The sequence below is a fragment of the Gopherus flavomarginatus genome, chromosome 11 (assembly GCF_025201925.1).
Source record: "Gopherus flavomarginatus isolate rGopFla2 chromosome 11, rGopFla2.mat.asm, whole genome shotgun sequence".
NCBI lineage: Eukaryota > Metazoa > Chordata > Testudines > Testudinidae > Gopherus > Gopherus flavomarginatus.
Window position 1 is genome coordinate 51,741,672 of NC_066627.1, and position 23,813 is coordinate 51,765,484.

At 42.1% G+C, this 23,813-nt stretch overlaps 1 protein-coding gene across 2 annotated transcripts in view; it reads right to left on the reverse strand.

Annotated features, from left to right (window-relative positions):
- RPRD1B (regulation of nuclear pre-mRNA domain containing 1B) overlaps nucleotides 1-23,744 on the reverse strand; it is a 42,651-nt gene extending 18,907 nt beyond the window's left edge. The window contains exons 1-5 of one of the 2 annotated variants that reach the window (XM_050917735.1): nucleotides 23,328-23,744; nucleotides 19,464-19,593; nucleotides 17,460-17,593; nucleotides 3,515-3,627; nucleotides 2,601-2,675 (exon numbers count right to left, since the gene is read on the reverse strand). In XM_050917735.1, coding sequence (XP_050773692.1) covers nucleotides 2,601-2,675; nucleotides 3,515-3,627; nucleotides 17,460-17,593; nucleotides 19,464-19,593; nucleotides 23,328-23,478 — 603 coding nt within the window. In that variant the 5' untranslated portion in view covers nucleotides 23,479-23,744. The remainder of the gene's footprint in view (nucleotides 1-2,600; nucleotides 2,676-3,514; nucleotides 3,628-17,459; nucleotides 17,594-19,463; nucleotides 19,594-23,327) is intronic. The other variant, XM_050917736.1, reaches the window with a different exon arrangement.
- Between the last annotated feature and the right edge of the window lie 69 nt (nucleotides 23,745-23,813).

Below are 23,813 nucleotides of genomic sequence, written 5' to 3' on the forward strand. Positions count from 1 at the left end.
CCCAATTAAGAAAAGGGGACATTTAAAAATACGGCTGAAAAGATGAAGGAAAAACACTATACAGATTAGAGAAATAAAAGTATGCTTCACATTTCACTTTTGCATTTGGTTTATCTCAATATTTTGCCTTTGGAGGATTGTTTGTATTTTGCCTTGACCAAGAGGCAAGTTTACATGCAAATTTATTTAACTGCATACATGCACCTTGGGATAATGTGTAGGGGGCACATTTTGTAAATCCAAAAGAACAAACAAACGAGACTTTCTGAATAACATCTAGTAAAGCTGGGAGGTGTGGCAGATACGCTGGAGGGTAGAGATAGGATACAAAGGCACCTAGACACATTAGAGGACTGGGCCAAAAGAAACCTGATGAGGTTCAACAAGGACAAGTGCAAAGTCCTGCACTTGGGAAGGAAGAATCCCATGCACTGCTACAGACTAGGGACCGAGTGGCTAGGCAGCAGTTCTGCAGAAAAAGACCTAGGGGTTACAGTGGACGAGAAGCTGGATATAAGTCAACAGCATGCCCTGCTGCCAAGAAGGCTAATAGCATTTTGGGATGTATAAGTAGGAGGATTGCCAGCAGATCAAGGAACATGATCATTCCCCTCTATTCGGCATTGGTGAGGCCTCATCTGGAGCAGTGTGTCCAGTTTTGGGCCCCCCACGACAAGAACGATATGGAAAAATTGGAGAGTCCAGCGGAGGGCAACAAAAATGATTAGGGTGCTGGGGCACATGACTTACCAGGAGAAGCTGAGGGAACTGGGATTATTTAGTCTGCAGAAGAGAAGAATGAGGGGGGATTTGATAGCTGCTTTCAACTACCTGAAAGGGGGTTCCAAAGAGGATGGATCTAGACTGTTCTCAGTGGTAGCAGATGACAGAACAAGGAGCAATGGTCTCAAGTTGCAGTGGGGGAGGTTTAGGCTGAATATTAAGAAACACTTTCACTAGGAGGGTGGTGAAGCACTGGAATGGGATCCCTAGGGAGGTGGTGGAATCTCCTTCCTTAGAGGCTTTTCAACGGCTGGCTTGACAAAGCCCTGGCTGGGATGATTTAGTTGGGGATTGGTCCTGCTTTGAGCAGGAGGTTGGACTAGAGGACCTTCCGTGGTTCCTTCCAACCCTGATATTTTATGATTCTAAGCACCGCATACTACTTGGCCCCAGCTAAAAATCATCCTTTTTAAAGCAGACTTTAAAGCCATTGCCATTTCTTCACTAGCTCAACTGATTCTTTGGGAATATAACTGCAATATAATTGCTTGATATTGTACTCCATTAATCCCATTCTGCCAGTTTTATTTAGTTCTTTGCAATAAAAGTGCGAGACTGGGCAACAAAATGGCAGATTAAATTCAATGTTGATAAATGCAAAGTAATGCACATTGGCAAACATTATCCCAACTATACATATAAGATGATGGGGTCTAAATTAGCTGTTACCACTCAAAAGAAAGATCTTGGAGTCACTGTGGATAGTGCTCTGAAAACATCCACTCAGTGTGCAGCGGCAGTCAAAAAAAGCGAACAGAATGTTGGGAATCATTAAGAAAGGGATAGATAATAGGACAGAAAATATATTGCCTCTATATAAATCCATGGTACACCCACATCTTGAATGCTGCGTCCAGATGCAATCGCCCCATCTCAAAAAAGAGATATTGGACTTGGAAAAGTTTCAGGAAAGGGCAACAAAAATGATTAGGGATATGGAACAGCTTCTGTATGAAGAGAGATTAATAAGCCTGGGACTTTTCAGCTTAGAAAAAGAGAGGACATGGGGGATCTGCTAGAGATCTATAAAATCATGACTGGTGTGGAGAAAATAAATAAGGAAGTGTTATTTACTCCTCCTAACACAAGAGCTAGGGGTCACCAAATGAAATTAATAGACAGCAGGTTTAAAAAAAACAAACAAACAAAAAGAAGTATTTATTTACACAACACACAGTTAACCTGTGGAACTCTTTGCCAGAGGATGTTGTGAAGGCCAAGATGATAACAGGGTTCAAAAGAGAATTAAGTAAATTCGTGGGGGATAGGTCCATCAATGGCTATTAGCAAGGATGGCAGGGATTGTGTCCCTAGCCTCTGTTTGCCAGAAGCTAGGAATGGGCAACAGGGGATGGATCACTTGCTGATTACCTGTTCTCTTCATTCCCTCTGGGGCACTGCCATTGGCCGCGGTCGGCAGACAGGCTCCCGGGCTAGATCAACCTTTGGTCTGACCCAGAATGGCCATTCTGATGTTAACAATCAGCAAATGGAATGGCCATTGAGAAAGATCCACCAATGCAACTGAACACACCCACATTGCTTTTACTAACCTAGTCAAAAGGAGAATCTGGGTGACGGGAGAATAGGCGCTCAAAGAAAGGGAGAAGGGGAGAGACACACATTAAGCAGGAAAACTACAAACATTCAGCTTTATTTTGTTTTTAAAAGCATTCAAGGATTTCATGATTTTGCTGGCATTAGCTAGGCTAATTTTGTAGTGCTGATTTTTATCCTCCAGTTTCAATCATTAATTTTTTAGGTACACATTCAAAACTGTCATTACAAAAATACACAAATTTCTTAAGAACACACACCTTTTCAATGTTTATGCTGGCTTGAAGAACCAAAGGATGTTCACTGTCTGCTTGACATACATACTTCCTTGTAAGCTACATAATGATTTCCAATAAGTGACAAATTAAATGTGTGTTAAAACAAGCCAAAAGCTGTAATCTAGCTGCAGTAAAAGCTCTCATTTCCTCGGCTCATGTAATCTTATAGTATTTACACCATACATCTGGCAGACTGTTTAACTCTTTACCTTCCTTCAAATAGCCATAGATTTAACATAAGGCCAATTGTAGCCTTAAGGAGGAGAGTTTTGATTATACTGTCTATTTCATTTCTGTTATCTCCAGGTCATTAACACTACACTCCTGCCAGCCCCAAACTAAGGTTGAAATCTTCTCAACAGATTTTAGTTTCCAACTCTAAACAAATCCATTTAATGCTGATCTTTTGTGGCTACAGGGTATACAAAACTTGCTGTTGGTTTCTTTGTCAGGCTGTATTCTACTTGAAACCCAAATGAAATTTCCTGAGTCAATGTTCGTGTACTGGATTTGAGAGTTCATAAGTCGATATATATCAGTCTTTTTATATACCTTTTGTTTTTGTTTTGTTTCAAAAGAAAAAACAGAAGACACTGGCAGTAATGCAGGGGCCTTGGTTCAGCCTAGATTAAATCAGACCACCAAGGTTTTTATTGTTAAGGATAACATTTGGAACAGCATTCACACCAGAATGCATCTATGATCCCTTCCTCTTGCCTATCACAAAACAGACAACCCAGTGGTTTAATAAAACTGTTCTTACATGTTGGCTTCCAAGAGTAAATTGTATTTTTCCATTAATTACATTTTACTTGTTAATGGCTCCACCTTGTGGCTGTATCTTTATAAGAGGTCGCCTTTTACAATTTCTCAGATCCTCAGCCCTCCAAACATACCAGTAATGGCCCAGTGCTGGGGTCCTGGGGCGAGTAGCTCCCAGGGTAATCCTCATCTTCTTCCTCTTGTATCTGCTGAAATGTCCGCTTCAAGGACTTTTTCTCCTCTGTAACTGTAGACACACACAGTCTCAATACAAGCCATTCAAGCCTGATGTCATATGTGCATTCTTCAACAGAATCTTAACTATCTACATTTTCAAAAAGTTGTACCAGATGCTCTCATGATCTCTACAGAGGGTCAATCTACAATTTAATTTCCTTTACAGAAGGCTAATTTATGTATCACTTTCAGAATGATCAGCAGCATAACAGCAAAAGAACCATCATTTACAGTAACCAGAGTTCTTGAGATCGTAGTGAGATCTGTGAACAAAAGCAGACAACACACAAGCAGGGAATATTCTGGACAGCAGTGTCCCTTGGGGCTGTGCATTCACCTGTACGCTCTTATGCCCCCTATCAAGGACAAAGCATCCCAACCACCCCTTAATTTTGTCACTAATACAAAATATCCAGGCAAGCGAAGCAGGTCACAGGGTCTGTGTGGACAAAGGCATCTCCGAGAATTCCAGTTACTGAAGGTTAAGTAACCTCTTTCTTTCTTGGAGCATTTGTCTACGCAGATCCCGCTGTAGATCAGTGACTAGCAGTTAGCACTTCTACTGCCCACCTTGAGGGGTATCTAAATAATGACAGCAGGACAGCCCTTCCAAACTGCAAATCTGAGCTAGAAGCTGTCACAATGGAGCAGTAATAGATAAACATAGGTAGGAACTCCACATAGTTGCCCTACAAGTCTCCAATAGGCGGGTCACCTAAAACAAGCTACTGATGCTGACTGAGCCTAGCAGAGTGTGCCCTAACTCGAGAAGGAAGGAGTAATTTATTTAATGGAGTAGGAAATCTTACTGCAGTCTGTAACCCATTTAGAGATCTTTAAGAGAAACAGCCTGCCCTTGAGACTTATCACAAAAGCACAAAGAGCCTGGATGCTTTATGAAATGGCTTTGTACTGGAAAGATAAAGAGAACAGCCCTAAGAATGTCTAGTTTATGGAGTTTAGCCTCAGCAGAAGAATCATGTGGTTTAGGGAAAATGTGTAAATTGGTTTATATGAAAATCCAAAACCACTTTCCAAAAATGTTGGATATGGCCTGAGTCTAACTGTCTTTATGAAAAGGAACTAATGGAGGACTTGATACCAAAGTCTGAAATTTCACTCGCCCGCTGAGCCAAATTGATGCCATTTTAACTGAGAGAGGCTATAGCAAATATTACAACCTGGGTTCAAAGGGCAGGTACATCAAAGACAGGAGCACCACATTCAAGTCCCAGACAGGTAACTATGCCTCACTGATGGAAATGTATGAATTGGCCCCTCTTAAAACAGAAAAAACAAAACAAACAAACAAAACAAACACACCAATCCAGACACCGGGGCGGGGGGGGGGGGGGGGGGGGGAGAAGGGGATGGAATAACCCTTAACAGATCAAGGGCTATATTAGCCAGATGAACTCTATTAGAACTAGGCAATCATGTGTTTCAACACAATTAGTCCAAGACAGATGGAATAGAAGATTCCAAGGCTGAAGAGGTCTCTGAATGGGACTGCAGTGAGACATGTTTCCACTTAAGACTCATAGACTCAGACTCCAGGACTGGAAGGGACCTCGAGAGGTCATCGAGTCCAGTCCCCTGCCCTCATGGCAGGACCAAATATTGTCTAGACCATCCCTAATAGACATTTATCTAACCTACTCTTAAATATCTCCAGAGATGGAGATTCCACAACTTCCCTAGGCAATCTATTCCAGTGTTTAACTACCCTGACAGTTAGGAACTTTTTCCTAATGTCCAACCTAAATCTCCCTTGCTGCAGTTTAAGCCCATTGCTTCTTGTTCTATCATTGGAGGCTAAGGTGAACAAGTTTTCTCCCTCCTCCTGATGACACCCTTTTAGATACCTGAAAACTGCTATCATGTCCCCTCTCAGTCTTCTCTTTTCCAAACTAAACAAACCCAACTCCTTCAGCCTTCCTTCATAGGTCATGTTCTCAAGACCTTTAACCATTCTTGTTGCTCTTCTCTGGACCCTCTCCAATTTCTCCACATCTTTCTTGAAATGTGGTGCCCAGAACTGGACACAATACTCCAGCTGAGGCCTGACCAGCGCAGAGTAAAGCGGAAGAATGACTTCTCGTGTCTTGTTTACAACACACCTGTTAATGCATCCCAGAATCACGTTTGCTTTTTTTGCAACAGTATCACACTGTTGACTCATATTAAGCTTGTGGTCCACTATGACCCCTAGATCTCTTTCTGCCATACTCCTTCCTAGACAGTCTCTTCCCATTCTGTATGTGTGAAACTGATTCCTCCTTCCTAAGTGGAGCACTTTGCATTTATCTTTATTGAACTTCATCCTGTTTACCTCAGACCATTTCTCCAATTTGTCCAGATCATTTTGAATTTTGACCCTGTCCTCCAAAGCAGTTGCAATCCCTCCCAGTTTGGTATCGTCCGCAAACTTAATAAGCGTACTTTCTATGCCAACATCTAAATCGTTGATGAAGATATTGAACAGAACCGGTCCCAAAACAGACCCCTGCGGAACCCCACTTGTTATACCTTTCCAGCAGGATTGGGAGCCATTAACAACTACTCTCTGAGTCCGGTTATCCAGCCAATTATGCACCCACCTTACAGTAGCCCCATCTAAATTGTACTTTCCTAGTTTATCTATAAGAATATCATGCGAGACCGTATCAAATGCCTTACTAAAGTCTAGGTATATCACATCCACCGCTTCTCCCTTATCCACAAGGCTCGTTATCCTATCAAAGAACGCTATCAGATTAGTTTGACACTATTTGTTCTTTACAAATCCATGCTGGCTATTCCCTATCACCTTACCACCTTCCAAGTGTTTGCAGATGATTTCTTTAATTACCTGCTCCATTATCTTCCCTGGCACAGAAGTTAAACTAACTGGTCTGTAGTTTCCTGGGTTGTTTTTATTTCCCTTTTTATAGATGGGCACTATATTTGCCCCCTTCCAGTCTTCTGGAATCTCCCCCGTCTCCCATGATTTCCCAAAGATAATAGCTAGAGGCTCAGATACCTCTTCTATTAACTCCTTGAGTATTCTAGGATGCATTTCATCAGGACCTGGTGACTTGCAGGCATCTAACTTTTCTAAGTGATTTTTTACTTGCTCTTTTTTTATTTTATCTTCTAAAGCTACCCTCTTCCCATAAGCATTCACTATATTAGACATTCCTTCAGACTTCTCAGTGAAGACCGAAACAAAGAAGTCATTAAGCATCTCTGCCATTTCCAAGTCTCCCGTTACTGTTTCCCCCTCCTTACTGAGCAGTGGGCCTTAACTTGCCATGTCCTTTTAATAGAAGCCTTTCTGCTATGGATCAAAACCTCCCATACAGCTGCTAAGCAGCTTCTGTCCACAGAAATTTGGCCAGGTAGTCTGTCAAATGCATGGGTGCAGCATCAGGCCTTGGTTCTGATAAACAACATGGAGGAGTTTTGGGAAGTTGAAGAGGTGGCCTGATTGACAGATGTATCAGGTCAGAATACTAGAACTGACATGTCCTTCTGAGGACTGACAATTAGCAGAATGGGAAGAAGACATAAGCAAGTTATTTTCCCACTGAACCAGAAATACATCTAATGAGACATAAGACCAGCGTCTATGGCAGAAGAACATCGGACATTTCGTGTTCACCTTGGTTGCAAACAGGTCTATTGAGCAACTCCCCCACCTTAGAAATATTTTGTCTAGAACAGAGTCTTAACTCCCATTTATGAGTGAAGGAACTCTTCTGCTTAGCTGATCTTCCACAGGGCTACTGGGTTAATCTAACGCAGAATGCACCAATCCCACACAGATGTGTTGCTTCTTGACATAAGGGGGATAATCTCCCTCTCTCCCTTGTCTGTTTAGATAGTTCATAGCCAGGATACAATCCATCTGGATTTGAGCAGCAGTACCTTGAAGGAGAAGCAGGAACACCTTGCAAACCAGCTGACAGCCATGAGCTCTTTTATGTATAATTGAGACTCTGTACAGGACCACGTGCCCTGCATCTGGAGAGAGAGTGTCCAAATGTGCACTCCAGCCTTGACTGGATGCATTTTTCAGAGTCTTTGAAGGAGACAGTGAATGAAACAGAGTACCCAGATGGACGTTCTGAGGGTCTGTCCACCAAAGTAGGTATGACAGTATTACAGAGGAACTTTGGCTGGTGGATAAACATCCTTAACCAACCCCAAAGGAGACCAGAGACAGCCATGATAGTCACATAAGTATAAACTACCATATAACCCAGATCGTCAGTGTGATTCCTGGATGAGACCGAATGCATGATCTAGGCAATTCTTTATGGACAAATATTTGAAGGTAAGCTCCTGCAAAGTGGAAGTGGAGCACAGCTCCTATAAATTCTATGGATGAGCAGGGGTGAGAGGAGATGTGTCTCAACCGACCCTGAGGCCCAGTCTGGAAGACAACTGTAGAACTGTGAGAACACCCTTGCTGTTCTGCTGCAATGAGCGGACTCAAATCAGCCAATTGTCAAGATAGAAATATATATGGAGGACTTCTCCCCCCAACTGCACTGCTCCCACAGCCAAGCATTTGGTAAATACCCTTAGAGCTGCTGAAGGGCTGAACAGTAGGACTCTGGACTGGTAGTGGAGTCCACTGACCATGAAACATATTTTTGGTGAGCAGGATAGATTTACGCACAGAAGTGGATATCCTGCTAGTAGAGGTGCAAACCAATACATGGGCTATCAGGAAAAATAAATAAATAAAAAATAAAAAAATTAAGAAAGGGTGATCATCTGAAACTTGATGTGAGATGAATCCGCTGAGACACCTGTGATCTAAAACGGGACACCATCCATCCTTCTCTTTTCTTTGAGGTGAGGAAGTAGTGGGAATAGAACTCCCTGCTGCAGAACTCTGGAAGCACCTTCTCTACAGCCCCCAGCTAAAGAAGAGAGTATCTCCAAACTCAGCAGGATGTTGTGAGAAAAGTCCTTGAAAAGGGATGGGGGAGGGGATAAGGAGTTGGCAGAGACTAAAATTGGACTGAATATGCTTTCTAGAGAACTCCTAATATCTATTAGCGGGTAGCAATTTCAGCCAATGCATCCCCCCTTCCCCTCCCACAAAAAAAAAAAAAAAAAAAAAAGGTGATATACAAAGGGAAGAGAGGGGGTAAAGAGCCTCAAATTTGTCCAGGATCTTTGACCAAAGTATTAAACCTACAACCTCTTCCCAATGAAGAGTACACAATCTATTATTTCTATTTCTGTAATTTCTAGGATCCCCAGTTATGGACCAGAATCCCATAGTGCCAGCTGCTGAACAATAGTGGAAAAAAAGACCTACAGAGCTTACAATCTATGCATAAGATAGATCGATAGGGGGTACAGGGAAACAACTTGAGAAATGCTGGTCAACATAACAGGCAGTAGTATCCGCACACCAGCAGCCCCGTTCTACTTTTTTGTAGGCATCATGGAAAAGAGATAAGGAGGGATTTTTAAAGAGGAAAATGAGTTAGTTTTGTAGAGGGACTAGGTGAGTGAGGTAATATTTTTTATTGGACTAACTTCCATTGGAAAGAGAGACATGCTTTTGAGCTACAGTTAGTTTACCAGAGGTGAGGGGGAAAGGGGCCTTTCAAGCTTACAGGACAGCATGGGAGAAAACGTGAAGATACTTGTTTGAAAATTTGAGAAGCGGGCAATGGATGCTGACAGCATGAGTTGATCAGAGGCGGAAGTCAACCTCTCTATACTGAATGAGAGATGATAGGTACAGTGGAGATAGGCCATGAAAATGGACACAAGTAGCTTGTGTTTAATACCATAAAGAAGAGAGCCAGTAGAGAGCCGACATGGCTAAAGCGACTGGCTAGGAAAATGATCTTTATGGCAGCATCTGAATGGAGATGAATGTAGTAAGAATGCCTATGCCAAGGCCAGAGAGATGCTGAGTGCCAGAATGAGAGTTTAAGCTGTGTGGACGGACAGGAGAGGCATTATCTTAGAAGTGTTCTGTAGAATGAATCTGCAAGACTTAGACATAGCCTGGATGCGAGGACCTAGAAAGATCTGAGCCAAAGCTGATGCCTAGGTTACGGGCCTGCGTGATGGTGTCGAAGGAGAAGGGAAGGGGTTCCAAGGATGGAGCCCTGTAGAACTCCCACAGAAATCTGAGGAAGATTCTGAGAAATAGGCTCTGAAAGAGCCTTACAGAGGTAGGAGAAGCGCCAAGAGAAAGAGTCTCAAGAGCAAAGGGAGGAGGATATTTCAAAGAAGAGCATCATCAGCTGTGTTAAAAGTGTCAAGGAGGATGAAGGAGTAACACTAATTCTGAGATTTGGCTAAGAGGAGACCACTAAATACTGTGGCGAGAGCAGCATCAGGCGAGTGCAAGGACCAGATGCCAGATTGGAGAGGATCTAAAATGGAACTGGAGAAGAACTCCAGACACCTACTGTAAACAGTAAGCTCAATGATCTTAGAGATGAAAGGGAAAACAGGTGATGGGCCACTAGTTGAAAAGGCAAGTGGAGTGAAGAGTGGGATTTATGATAGGAGAGTAACGCTTGTTTATATTGTGAAGGGAAGGTGTCAAAGGAGAGTGAGAGGTTAAAGAGAAGAGTAAGGAAGGAGATGAAAGTGGGCATGAGGCAGATCATGGGATGGAGTCACTGGGGCAAGTGGAGGGGTTAGAGAAAGATAGCAAATCAAAAATTTCTGCATCTCTGACCAGGGAGGAGGAGGGAGTTGTAGGAAGGAAGGAAAGGCGATGTTGTATTTTCAATTTTCTCTTAGAAAAAAATAAATAAATAAAATCAGCAGCAGAAGGTGGAAGAGACTCCTTTCAAGTGACATGTTTCCTTAGAAAGATGAGAAGCTTTGCTGCTAAGGATGAGGCAGATACAAGGTATACAAGGGCTTATATCTGCTTTGCTTCCTCTTTTACTAGGGTGTGCATAGTACCAGACACTGAAGCATCACACTAGAGTCCTTTGAAGAGTGAAGTACCTTGTCATTTTGAAAGGAAGGTCTTCAATTGTGGTCTGAACCTCCTTCAGTATGTCTAAGAACATGATGTTCAGTGATTATTGATTGTTGAGAGGTCAGAGGGCACTGCAATGTCAGAAGCATCCAGAAACCTGGCAAAGCTATCTTCCCTACCAGTTGGCCCTCCACAGTCACAGCCTTCAACTTATCTCTGGTGCCTTGAGAAAGAGAAATTTTCTCCCACTAAAGAAAATTGAACTGCACCAACAAAGCCTGATAGTTGGCTGTACAGATCTGCAAGACAGCATAGGAATAAACCTTATTTCCCTAAGATGATGCATCTGTTGGGGCTCACCTGTATACATAGATTTAGGGGTACAAGACAGCTTAGATTTGTCATGAGTTGTTGCCACAACTGAAAAAAATTAAGGATGAGGTTAAAATAAAATAGTCAAATGTTTTAGAAGGAACCTTTGTGCCCGAGACCTGCCCTTTTAGACGTATCAAAGATAGATGCCAGGATACGCCACAGATCCTTGGTTAATAGACATGACCAAGCAAACCTGGAATACTGGGTGCAAAATATCAAATAAATCACAAGAGCTCTCCAGGATGACTTTAGGAAAGTCTCTAGATGTCCACCATTCTTTTAAAGAGGTCTCCGAGTGCCTTGAAATAGTCTATTGTGGACATGGTAGATGGAGTCACAGCTTCATCAGGTGATAATGACAATATGGCTGGGGAAACTGATAGCTCTTCATACTCAATAAGGTATTCTTTGTCATTATGGGGTTCTTGTTCATAACTTTGAAAGAACTCTTGATGAGATAATGGAGCCTTCTTAGGATGAATCATTAGGAGCAAACGACCTTACTCTAAATCTCAGTGCAGTTGAATAAAAAGGGGATAAACCTGAGGGTTTCATACAGATCAACGGGGCCAAAACTTCACCCTGTATTGTGCCATAGAAATGTGTAGTACAGAACCTGAAACCTCTCTAAAGGGGAGATCCATGACAAAAGAGATTCCTTTCAAGGTTTCTCTCAAGAACTATTTTAGGCAAAGGAGGAGATCTGCTACTACAGGGGTTCTCAAACTGGGGGTCGGGACCCCTCAGGGTTTCATGAGGTTATTACATGGGGGGGAGGAGGGGTCGCAAACTGTCAGCCTCCATCTCAAACCCTGTTTTGCCTCCATCATTTATAATGGTGTTAAATATATTTTAAAATGTTTAATTTATATGTGGGGGTGGGATCCACACTCAGAGTCTTGCTATGTGAAAGGGGTCACCAGTACAAAAGTTTGAGAACCACTGTGCTAGAAGAAGGGTTTCTGCTGCTATATGAAAAGTACAATGCAGAGAAGTATAATTCTGCTAAAGATGACACGCTCCCCTCAGGAGTGGGAACAGGAACAGATTCAGACATCACACTATGAGAAGTAAGCAATGATACCAGAGATTTTCACTATCAATACTCTGGTTTCCAGGATCAGCAGGGACTTGGGTACCACAGCTAAAGGAGAGACATCTAGCAAAGGGTACTCCAGTTTTAGGAGACTTAAAGGCAGCCTAGGCAATACTGATGTCAACAATATTGTGACTGACCATACCAAAGCAAGAGTCTCAGGGAATGAGGTTTTCTTATCAGGATGTGGCACTGATGAATCTGTGGCATACACAGTATCTATGCCAACAGCAGCAAGAAAGCACTGCCAATCACTGAAGACGGAGGATATGGTATAGCAGTTGAAAAATGGCATCCCTCAGTCTTTGAAAACACGAAGTACAGATGCAACTTCAAAGGAGCATGCTTGGGTAAGCCAGAGGCATGATGAATTTGAGCCTTCCTCTTGGCTGGGACCAGGGACAGCTATTGGTGCCGGTGCCAATGCCCTTTCAGAGATTTTTTTGCCCCTTCCTACCTTGGGAAATAGTAGACACTGACTGAGCTGAAGAGGACTGATGAAAAGGCTCGAAGTGTTTCAAGGAAGCATGACATCTTTTAGAGCCAGAAGACCTCTTAGCACCCCAAGTAGCGTCTCTTGTAGGCAGAGCATTATCTGAACCCAGTTTTGAGGCAGGAGCAGACTGCTTTTGAGGAGGATCCTTGGAGTCAGAGACTCTTCTCGTTCTCTTTACTATCAGAAACAGCTTCAAGAAGGCATCATGGGCCTTCTGAGTGCACTTCAAAAAAATTACAGAAAGTGTTTAAGATAGGAGACGCCTAGAAACAAAAGAGGCATTTCATAGGCATAGCTGTCTCACAGGCAGGCAGGCAGATTTTAAAAGCCAGGAGACCTGTTCTCAGCCACCACACCTACTCCTTGGTACCAAGGTGTGACTCAGAAGAAACAAGTAAAAGTATTTTTTTTAAAAAGCCAATGTACTTTAATTAAACTTAACAAGACTCACCAAACTATAAAATCCTAATCCTATCCAAAAGTAAGAGGACACACAGGCTCTGACTAGCTACCATCGGTGGCAGGAAATGTTTGGGGCTGCTTTCACGATACCATCCATCCTTCAGCTTTCATGATAAAGAGATTGCACTACAGTACTTGTATTAAGTGAACTGTAAAATACTATTTATTTTGTTTTTACAGTGCAAATATTTGTACTAAAATAAGTAGAAAGTGAGCACTGTACACTTTGTATTCTGTGTTGTAACTGAAATCAATATATTTGAAAATGTAGAATATATCTAAAAATATTTAAATAAATGGTATTCTATTCATTTTTTTAAATAGCACAACAGCCCTAGTCATCAAGTATTTTTACCAATGGAAAGGGAAGGATTTACAAGTGGCCAGAGGAGAAGCTTCCCTCAACCCTAACCCAATGGAATTATGGTTCTCACCCGAGATGTGGGAGACTGAGGTTCAACTCCTTTGTCTCTCTCTAGTGTGCAGAAAGGATGTGTCTCCCACATGGCAGAAGAGAGCCTCATACCAGAATATCCCAGTGTCTCGAGCATTCTCAATCCCTCCTCTTGAAGTGGTTCCACTTTTATAAATAGCCATTGGAGCAGTGGTTGAATTTGGGTTGCCTGCATTCTAAGCAAGGCTCTAACTACCAAGCTGTAGAATCATGCACACTTTCCTTAGCCCAATGACTATCCACTGCCATCACGACTAGGAGTTGTAACAGTAACAATGACGGACCTGAAACTGCATTTTCCCACAAAAAGACTTCTCCACAATTTTTTTGCTCAGTCTGTAATTGTGACAGAACTAGCTCAAGCACTTCTCCCCTAGTTCACTTGCAAACGAGTCACATGGAAATAATCTATGAAACTGGTATGTTTAACAGTTAGACAAAAGATTTTGCAACTAAACTCCACCCAGACCTAATTTTTCTGACTTTTTAAGTAGTTAAAATATAAGTTAGCTGAAACTAGGTAGGATATATAAATTTATTTCTTGCTAAAGGAATGGGCTATTCAAATTCGACTAACAAACAGGAGATTAATTAGAAACTAGCTACAAGAATATCTTCTTGGATACATTTAAGTTTGAAAGACATGCAAACAAAATATAGATGTCCACATATGTTTGCATGTATGTGTGAGAGAAATACTCCACATATTTCCTTGAGGAAATTGAAAGGCCTCCAGAGTGTAAATAGCTTATAACTCATAAGAAGTGAAAGCTAAACAACAAATCTGATTGCAAGATTTCTCTTCCTCCCCTCGTAGATTCCAAGGCCAGAAAGTACCATTGTGATCACCCAGTCGGACCTCCTGTGTAACATCGGCCAGAGAACTTCCCCAGAATAGTTCCGAAAGCAGATCTTAAATATAAAAAAAGAATCTAATCTGGATTTCAAAAATTGCCATTGATGAAGAATCAACTACAGCACTTAGTAAACTGTTCCAATGGTTAATTACCCTTGCTGTTAAAAATTGACACCTTCTTTCCAATCTGAATTTGGCTAGTTTCAACTACTTTCAGCATTAGATTGCGTTATACCTTTTCCTACTAGACTGAAAAGCCCATTAAATAGTTGTTCCCTACGTAGATACTTTACAGACCATGATCAAGTCAACCCTTAACCTTCCCTTTATTAAACTAAATAGATTGATCCCTGCAGTTAACAGCATAAGGCAGGTTTTCTAATCCTTTAATCATTCTCATGGCTTTTCTCTGAGCCCTTTCCAAGATAAATTGCGGACACCACCAGGGCCAAATACAGAGGTGGTATAACCTCTCTACTCCTACTCGAAGTTCCTATTTATGCCTCCAAGGATTGCATTAGCCCTTGTGGCCATAGCATCACACTGGGAGCTCATGTTCAGCTGATTATCCACCATGGCCACCAAATCTCTCTCAGAGTCACTGCTTCCCAAGATAAGAGCCCCCTCTTCTGTAAGTATGGCTTACATTCTTTGTTCCTAGATGTACATATTTAACTGTATATGAAAGTGAGTATTTTCTTGCACCCAACTTATCAAGTGATCTAGATAACTCCAAGCGGGACTTGTCCTCTTCCCATTCCCCAATGTGTGTTATCTTCAAACTTTCAGTGATGATTCCATGTTTTTTTCCTTAACTCATGCAATCCATTTTGAATCATAAGAATATGCTCCCATAGGATACATAGCCAGTATACGTTTCAAATTGATTAGAAATTAATTGCAATGATTTCAGTTACATGAGAGGAAGAGCAGAGGGGCTACATCAAGCAAGCAGCAGTGAATAATCAATATTAATATTTCTGCAATATAAAGGGTTCAGCTTTGATACTTTCCTACTTAGTCTTCTACCACATTTGGGCAAGCATCTCAGGTTCCTAAGCATACTGAAAGCTCTGGAATTTATTCCGAGCCATCCTGTTCAACAAATCACATCTAGTCAAGCATACTTATCAAAACACTGTGGCTTTGTACAATAGTGTACATAGACTTTAAGGTCAGAAGGGAACAATATGATTGTCTACTCTGACCTCCTGCACAATGCAGGCCACAGAATCTCACTCACCCAGCCACTCCCGCAACAGACCTCTAACCTATGTTTGAGCCACTGAAGTCCTCAAATCATGGTTTAAAGACTTCAAGGTGCAGAAATACCTCCAGCAAGTGACCTGGGCCCCACGCTGCAGAGGAAGGTGAAAACCCCCCAGGGCCTCTGCCAATCTGCCCTGGAGAAAAATTCCTTCCTGACCCCAAATACGGTGATCAGTGAAACCCTGAGCATGTGAGCAAGACTCATCAGCCAGACACCCTGGAAAGAATTCTCTGTAGTAACTCAAATCCCACGCCATCTAACATCCCATCACAGACCACTGGGCATATTTACCACTAAAAGTCAAAGATCGATTAATTGCCAAAATTAGGCTATCCCATCATACCATCCCTTCCATAAACTTATCAAGCTCAGTCTTGAAGCCAGATATGTCTTTTGCCCCCACTGCTCCCCTTGGAAGGCTGTTCCAGAACTTCACTCCTCTGAGGATTAGAAACCTTTGTCTAATTTCACATCTAAACCTCCTGATGGCTAGTTTATACATTGACATAACCACGCAGAATTTTCTGCTTTGAGTTACCACACAGTCTTAGAACTAAAAAGAAAAGTATATTCATGATCACAGTATCAAATATCCTCAGGAGTTCCAAGAATTTTGTTCTAAGGGAGCCACTTTTTGCCAAGCTGAAGATATTTATACTACAGATTTCCAACCTACTGTTTCCATGGTAGTTTGTAAATTCAGAAGCTCCTGAAGACAGTTTTTCCTGAAGGCTAATATCACCCCTGCTTTTGTTACATACTGCAATCTTACTGGCGTTTGAAAAGCCACACGGAAAACAAGCAAGAAGCTCAGTGTTTTTATTTATGATCCACTCAATCTTTGATCTGACTACCAGCTATAATGGTGGTTTTTGTGATATAGATGCCCACCAGGAATTGGACTGAAGTCAATTTATGTCAGAAAGCCACTGAAAATCCGTCACACAAAAGCCAGTTTCAGTTGTTACCAACCTGAGTTAAAAAGAAGTCAAACCAACTGCAATGTCATTTTCTAGCCTTCCACTTCCATTTGCCAAAAACTCACTGTTAAATCATGGTAATCGATAAGGATCATACAGACTGAGGAAGGGCATCCAAGGACCAAAGTGTGCAGAACAGACTGTTGTAATGACCCACCTAACCATCCACACTCGTGTCTGGAGGCAGGCCAATTTTAACTGCCAGAGTGCTCTGGAAACCAACAAGTTACATTGTCTCCTTGGTTGGACCATCACTGCAGTTGCCTATTTCTACAGGTGAGCAGAAGGGTCCTAATCTCACCCTGGAGGTGGTGACCATGGTCCCCATTGGGATTGTCCCTTTTATCCCCAAAATCTACACTCATGTCTATAAAGATAGATTCAGAGTGTATCCACTTGCATGTGTAGAGTCAAACGACCTGGCGCAGGCCCATGGTAACAGGGCCATGAGGTCTCAGGCTAACAAACCAGATCTGTCATCTCTACAAATGCAAAATCTCTTTGAGACAATTAGTCTAGAGGTATGCCTAAATGGCAAGCAGAAACTCAGAGCAGCAAATCTCAGAGCATGGATCTATAGACTCTGGCTCGAAAAGCCTATGGAGAGGGGTGGGCTTCAGAGGCCAAGCTCAGACATCTACACAGCTGTTTTAGCACCATAGTGTCAGCCAAGTCTTTAGACTCAAGTGTTTTAAAAAGCAGCGTAAACTTTCCCTTGGTGACTCCTGTGTCAATTCAACAGCAATTCTCCTAACCTTAGATGCACATGATGCCAGGAACTGGCCTGTTTACCACCAGAGTTCTAATGTCAGTTAGTGACAGATTAATTTGACAGATTAACTTTTCAATATGGTATTTGTTACTGCTTTTTTTTTTTTTTAAGCTATGCTTTTACCTTTTGGTGGAGGGCTACTGGTGTCCTCCATAGAAAGTTTCAGCTGTTGTATAAACTCGCTGCCATACACGCTCCTTTCTTGCCAGATATTAAGCAATCGCTCCAAGGGCTTTTTGCAGCCTTCATCTGCCTCTCTGTTTAAATATTAAAAAAAAAAAAAAATAGTTAAAACTTTGGTTAAACAATACAAGTATGTTTTTTTTAAATGCCATCATACAAATTAGGAGCTGTACCCATCAGAGGAAGATGCAAGCTTGGGGACAGGCTTTCTTGTACAGTCTGGACTACACTGTGCAAATACTTAGTAACATTTTCCCCTTAAGCTGGAACCCAATGTGTAGAAGTACCCGCAGTCTTTCCTGCCGCGCCCACATTGCAGAAGAACTTTTGCAGGGAGGGAAAAAATAGCATCCTTCTGCTGTTGTAGAAAGAACTATGAAAATCCTACAAAGTTACCAGGTTTATAGTTTAAAATGTTCACATCTAATGACTGTTTCAGTCAATGACATTCTAATTAAAAAGGAAATTGTTTGGGTCATTAGGCATTCAAGTGAGAATTTACTTATTAAACATCAACCAAATTAGCAAGACTTCTAAGGAATAAGAAACAATGCCAAGAGTTATGTAGTTATCCAGAACACACTGTCATTAGATGCTCTTTAATTCCCCTGTGCACTATAACTGTTTGGTTCAGGGACTAAGCTCGTCTCTGAATACTATAACAATCCCTAACTAGCTATAGACCATCCTGTGACAGGAAGAATATGCAGCTGTTCCCCTTCACACCTACTGTCTCCTCCTCTGGATTATATAAATCATCCTTTCCGCCCAGTGAAGAGACCTATCATTTGATAACAGTTGCTATGAGCCAGTAAAGCTCACACAATTTGGAACTACCAGATATATAGATTCTGAGACATGATTTAACTCTATAATCAGATCTCACTTAGAAGCATATTAAAATGATGTCTACACAAAAGAGCTGTACTCTAAAGCCCACTGATGACATGGTACAGAAGAAGGAAGTTTAAATTAAGTTTTCTATAGGGAATATTCTAGCCAGTAACATGTTTCAGACCTATATTTAACTTTTTAGGTAGGTAACTGAGATCAAGAAATCATATTTAAACTAAAATATAAGATAATTTTTAAACTGCACAGCTTTTGGAAAAAAAATATAGCAGCTAATTTGCAGCACAGCAGCAGAAAACAAAAGCAGAATCACAGACCATCAGGGTTGGAAGGGACCTCAGGAGACCATCTAGTCCAACCCTGTGCTCAAAGCAGGACCAATCCCCAGACAGAATTTTGCCCCAGATCTCTAAATGGCCCCCTCAAGGACTGAACTCACAACCCAGGGTTTAGCAGGCCAATGCTCAAGGCACTGAGCTATTCCTCGCCCTGAAAGTGGCATGTGTGTGTTCCTATTAATAAAGCACTTTGAAATAACACAGTTTCAAAGCTCATTATAGGAAAAACTGATCTAGTGGACTGACCAGATTACTAGTAGTCAGGAAACCCGAGTTCTGTTTCAAACTCTCCCACTAAGGGAAAGAGTTTCTCGTTATGTGACACTCTCTCCTAGAGACAAATTACACGACTTTCGACAAATCATTTAACGGCTCGGTTTCACCATCTTTAGACCAGAGATAATTTCCAACTTTGTACAGAGCTTTGAGATTTATGGATAAGTGTAAAGTATTTAACCAGCATAGGAGTTACACACAAAAAACCTCACAAACCAATTGTCATTGCACAGAACCAAAATCAGAACCAGCCTCCCACAACTTTACTTCTGTTTCTCAGGAGCAAGGAATAATTGTCTTTACTAGAAGCTGAACTCTAACTCCTTTCCTTTAAGAAATTGTCAATTTAACCTCCCTGAGCAAATATATTCCTATAACTGAAAAGCACTTGAATTTAAACTTGTGGAATATTTAACACAAAAGCTATGGAGAAAGAAATTGGAGAGGGAATGTGGAATGGATGAATGTTCAAACTTACCTGGCAACATGAGAAAAAGCATCCACAAGAACAGATTCAAACTCCCTTGTGAATTCAGGACCCTTCCTTTTACTGTTCTGGATGACATCATTCGCCAAATATAGAAATGTAAGCTTCCTACTTGATTTTGCTGGGAAAGAAGAGAAGACAACTTAACTTGCATTCTTTATTTCTCATTTCATGTTTTATTCTGAGGCTACTTGTTATATATTCAAAAAGCGGTCACAGTTTCTCAGCTTAAAATATGGTTGAGTTTCCTGCATTTCAATTTTACCAAAGTGGCAAAAGCAGCTAGCTGCTTTTGAATCAACCCGTCTTTGCTGTAGCTAGAATTTGGTTAGTAATTAATTTATAAAACAAAAAGGGAAATAATCTTAATATTACTGTGCATCTTTCATCTGATGAACTCATAGTGCTGCATAACATTAAACCTTACCACAAGTGCAGGTTAAAATGAAAAGAACTGTAGCAACTTTATGCCAAATTAGTGTGACAATAGACTTATTTTTCATTAATCAAATATATTGAAACAGTATTATTTTAGCCTTATACTTCAGCTGTTTAATTACTGAACATCCCTGGATGGAAGAGCTTGAACCCAGGACCTTTTATTTATCAAAATCATTTTTTCTAATCCATGCTACATGGAAATAGCTATTAGCAACGTGTTTCTTCTCAATCCCACAAAAGTTAGCTATTTCCATTCATCACAATTAGTCAATGCCAACAGACCCTACATTCTGAAGAGCAGAATCTACAGGAGACAAACTCTAGTATAATATAGCTTTGCATATATTCAACATGACAATTGAGAATTTACATACACAAGAGTCAGGAAATTCAGCTATGGTTCCCACAGCAAGCCTAACTCAGCCCTTTCAAATACATAGTCTTTTCTATTACCATATATGGTGACACCTAATACCTTATATAAGTGCAGGACTAACAAAATCTTGCCAAGTAAAGGGCATGCAGCTAAACTATCAATTTCTGCAGATTCTAAGCTTTCATGTTTAAAAACTTCAAATGTGACTCCATACAGCCCCATCTATCTCAATTGGCAAAAAAACCTACCATATCTACAACAAGGAGCAAAAATGAAATTAACAAAACTCTGGTCAGTTTCACACCTATTCATAAGAACAGTCATCCTGGGTCAGCCCAAAGGTCCATCCAGCCCTGTATCCTGTCTTCCAACAGTGGCCAATGCCAGGTGCCCCAGAGGAAGTGAACCTAACAGATAATGATCAAGTGATCTCTCTCCTGCCATCTAGCTCCACTCTCTGACAAACAGAGGCTAGGGACACCATTGCTTACCCATTCTGGCTAACAGACGTTAATGGACTTAAATTCATGGAGGTTATCTAGTTCTCTTTTAAACCCTGTTATAGTCCTAGCCTTCACAATCTCCTCAGGCAAGGAGTTCCAAAGGCTGACTGTGTGCTGTGTGAAGAAGCAGAACTTCCTTTTATTTGTTTTAAACCTGCTGCCCATTAATTTCATTTGGTGGCCCTCAGTTCTTAGATTATGGGAACAAGTAAATAACTTTTCCTTATTCACTTTCTGCACACCACTCATGATTTTAATAAACCTCTATCATATCCCCCCCTTAGTCTCCTCTTTTCCAAGATGAAAAGTCCTAACCTCTTTAATCTCACCTTATATGGGACCCATTCCAAACTCTTAATCATTTTAGTTGCCCTTTTCTGAACTTTTTCTAATGCCAGTATATCTTTTTTGAGATGAGGAGACCCCCATCTCTACATAGTATTCAAGATGTGGGCGTACCTTACATAAGGGCAATAATATATTCTCAGTCTTATTCTCTATCCCTTATTTAATGATTCCTAATATCACGTTTGCTTTTTTGACTGCCGCTGCACGGACGTCATCATCAGAGAACTATCCACAATGACTCCAAGATCTTTTTCCTGATTCGCTGTAGCTAAATTAGCCCCCAACTTATTGTATGTATAGTTGAGGTTATTTTTTCCAGTGTGCATTACTTTACATTTATCCACATAAAATTTCATTTGCCATTTTGCTGCCCAATCATTTAGTTTTGTGAGATCTTTTTGAAGTTCTTCACAGTCTGCTTTGGTCTTAACAGGGTTGTAAACTGCAAGAGTGAAACTGGGTCTTGTTAACTTCACTCTGATTCTCGTTGAGGAAACTATAAGCATATGGGATTTGTCTACGCAGCACTTTGGAGCAGGCAAAAGCAAACCTCCCAGATTGGACTGAAACTGGCTAGCAGGGTTTTGCTAGCGCTCCAAAAATTGCTATATAGAAAGCACTTTGTTCTACTCCCTAGTAGTCAGACTCAGATGCAACTTCAAAGTGCTGTCTATACAGCAATTTTTGGAGCATTTGCACAAGCCCCACCAGCCCAAGTCTGTGGATCCAGACAGGGAAGCTAATTGCAAAATGCAGTGTAAACATTAGAAAGGTAGACACTGGATGAATTCCCAGGAAAAGAAAGCCCCAAAAAATGTCTGTGGAAGGCCACCACACACTTCTACCATATAGCCATCCCCAAAGAACAGGCATATTGGAAAAATACCATGAGTTCAAGACAAAACAGCTGATAGACTACTTTGACAATGTTATGAATACATTTTCTTTAAAAATCATAGAAATAAGTATTATGATCTGGGTATCTGATCCTGCAAAATGCTGAGGACTTCAACAGATTAAGAGAGCCATCTACATCAATTTTTTTCCAGCAAATAAGCCAGTTATTTCTTAACAACATTTCTGGGCTCTACGCATCAAGGAACCTGCATTAATAGTATGAATCTGTGTGTATATAGATACAGACACACACACACTAGTATAGTATATCCCAGGAACATATTTTATAATTATTAAACAAATCAATTCCCTCCCCCAGTCATTTATCAGTAATTCCTTTTCCATTTGGCATGCCATTCAAATTTAATTGAAATGCCTTTTGCAACTACCAATGAGATATTTAAGAGAGTGAATAAAAGGATCTAAGAGCACAAATAAACTAACAGTCACAAGCTCTCTAAAACCTAGAAAAAATTATTCCTACCCAACGCAATACACTGAAGGCAGTGGGGTTCCACAGGTATCATTTTAAGACAACAGGACTACACAGATGTAACTGAGCCTGATGCTCAAAATGGAAACACAGTAAATCCTGCCTTAGAGACAACCTCTGAAGAGAGCCCACCTGTCACAAGCAACTACTTGCCGAGGTCATGAGAGAGCACCTCTTACAAGTGACCACTTTTGCTAACTCCCATGAGTGGTCGCGCTTGGCAGGTTTTACTGTAGCACAGCTGACTCTCAAGGCTTGTCCACACAAAGTTTTTGCACAAAGCTAACTAAGTCAGTGCAGCCTTCTAGTATGGATGCAGTTACACTGGTTTTAAAGTGTTCACATCAACAACATATATACAAACTTTTAAAATCTAGGTATATTTCATCCCACCTCTGCACGTGCGGGGGGTGGAGAATAAGATTTCTTGAGGTCCCTTACAGCCGCACACGCCTCTGAGTCTACATTAAAGTGACATCTAAAGTAGGGGCTTGCCCCAACTTAGTACAGGAGGTTCTCTAAAGCCCCTTTCCAGGGGACGCGCACGGGAAAGGAAAGAGGGAGCCAGGAGGAATGAGACACGAGCGCCCAGCCAAGGGGCAGCCCGCAAGGAGGGGAAACTGCAGCCCCGCCACCTGCGAGCGCGATGGGGCGGGAGGAGCCGAGCGGCTCCGGAGCAGGCCAGAGCCCGGGGGGCAGGACGCTAGGTCCCGACCCAGGCTGGCCTGGGCCAGTGTCTGGGGCTCCGGCGCGCTGCCCCGTGGGGATCCCGCAGCCGCCCGCCCCGGACCCGGTACCTTTGCGCAGCTCCCGGTGCCACACGGAGACGATGGGCCCCGCGTGCTTGCGGTGGTGGATGAGCCACAGCGACAGGGTCTGGACGCTCTGCTGGGAGTTGCTCAGCTCCGAGAGCTTCTTCTCCAGGGCCGACTCCGAGAAGGAGGACATGGCGCCGCCCGGCCCGGCCCGGCCCCGGGGCCTGCTCAGCCCGGGGGAGGGGGAGGGGGCGCGGCGGGGCCTCACCAACAACAAACCGCCACCGCTGCCACAAGATGGCCACCCGACCTCTCACCCCGCCTCGGCGGGTCAAAGGGCCACATGCTACGGGTCGCCAGCCGGGAAGAGGGACCACCCGCGTGTCCAGTTATAGCTCACACATCACACCGGGCCGGAGGCAGGCGCGGGCGCGGGAACGCGGCGCATGCGCATTGACTCCAGCTGAGACTTTTCTAACCTTTACCCGGCGCCAGCCGAGGACGCATGCGCTGTATGCCTAACTGAGC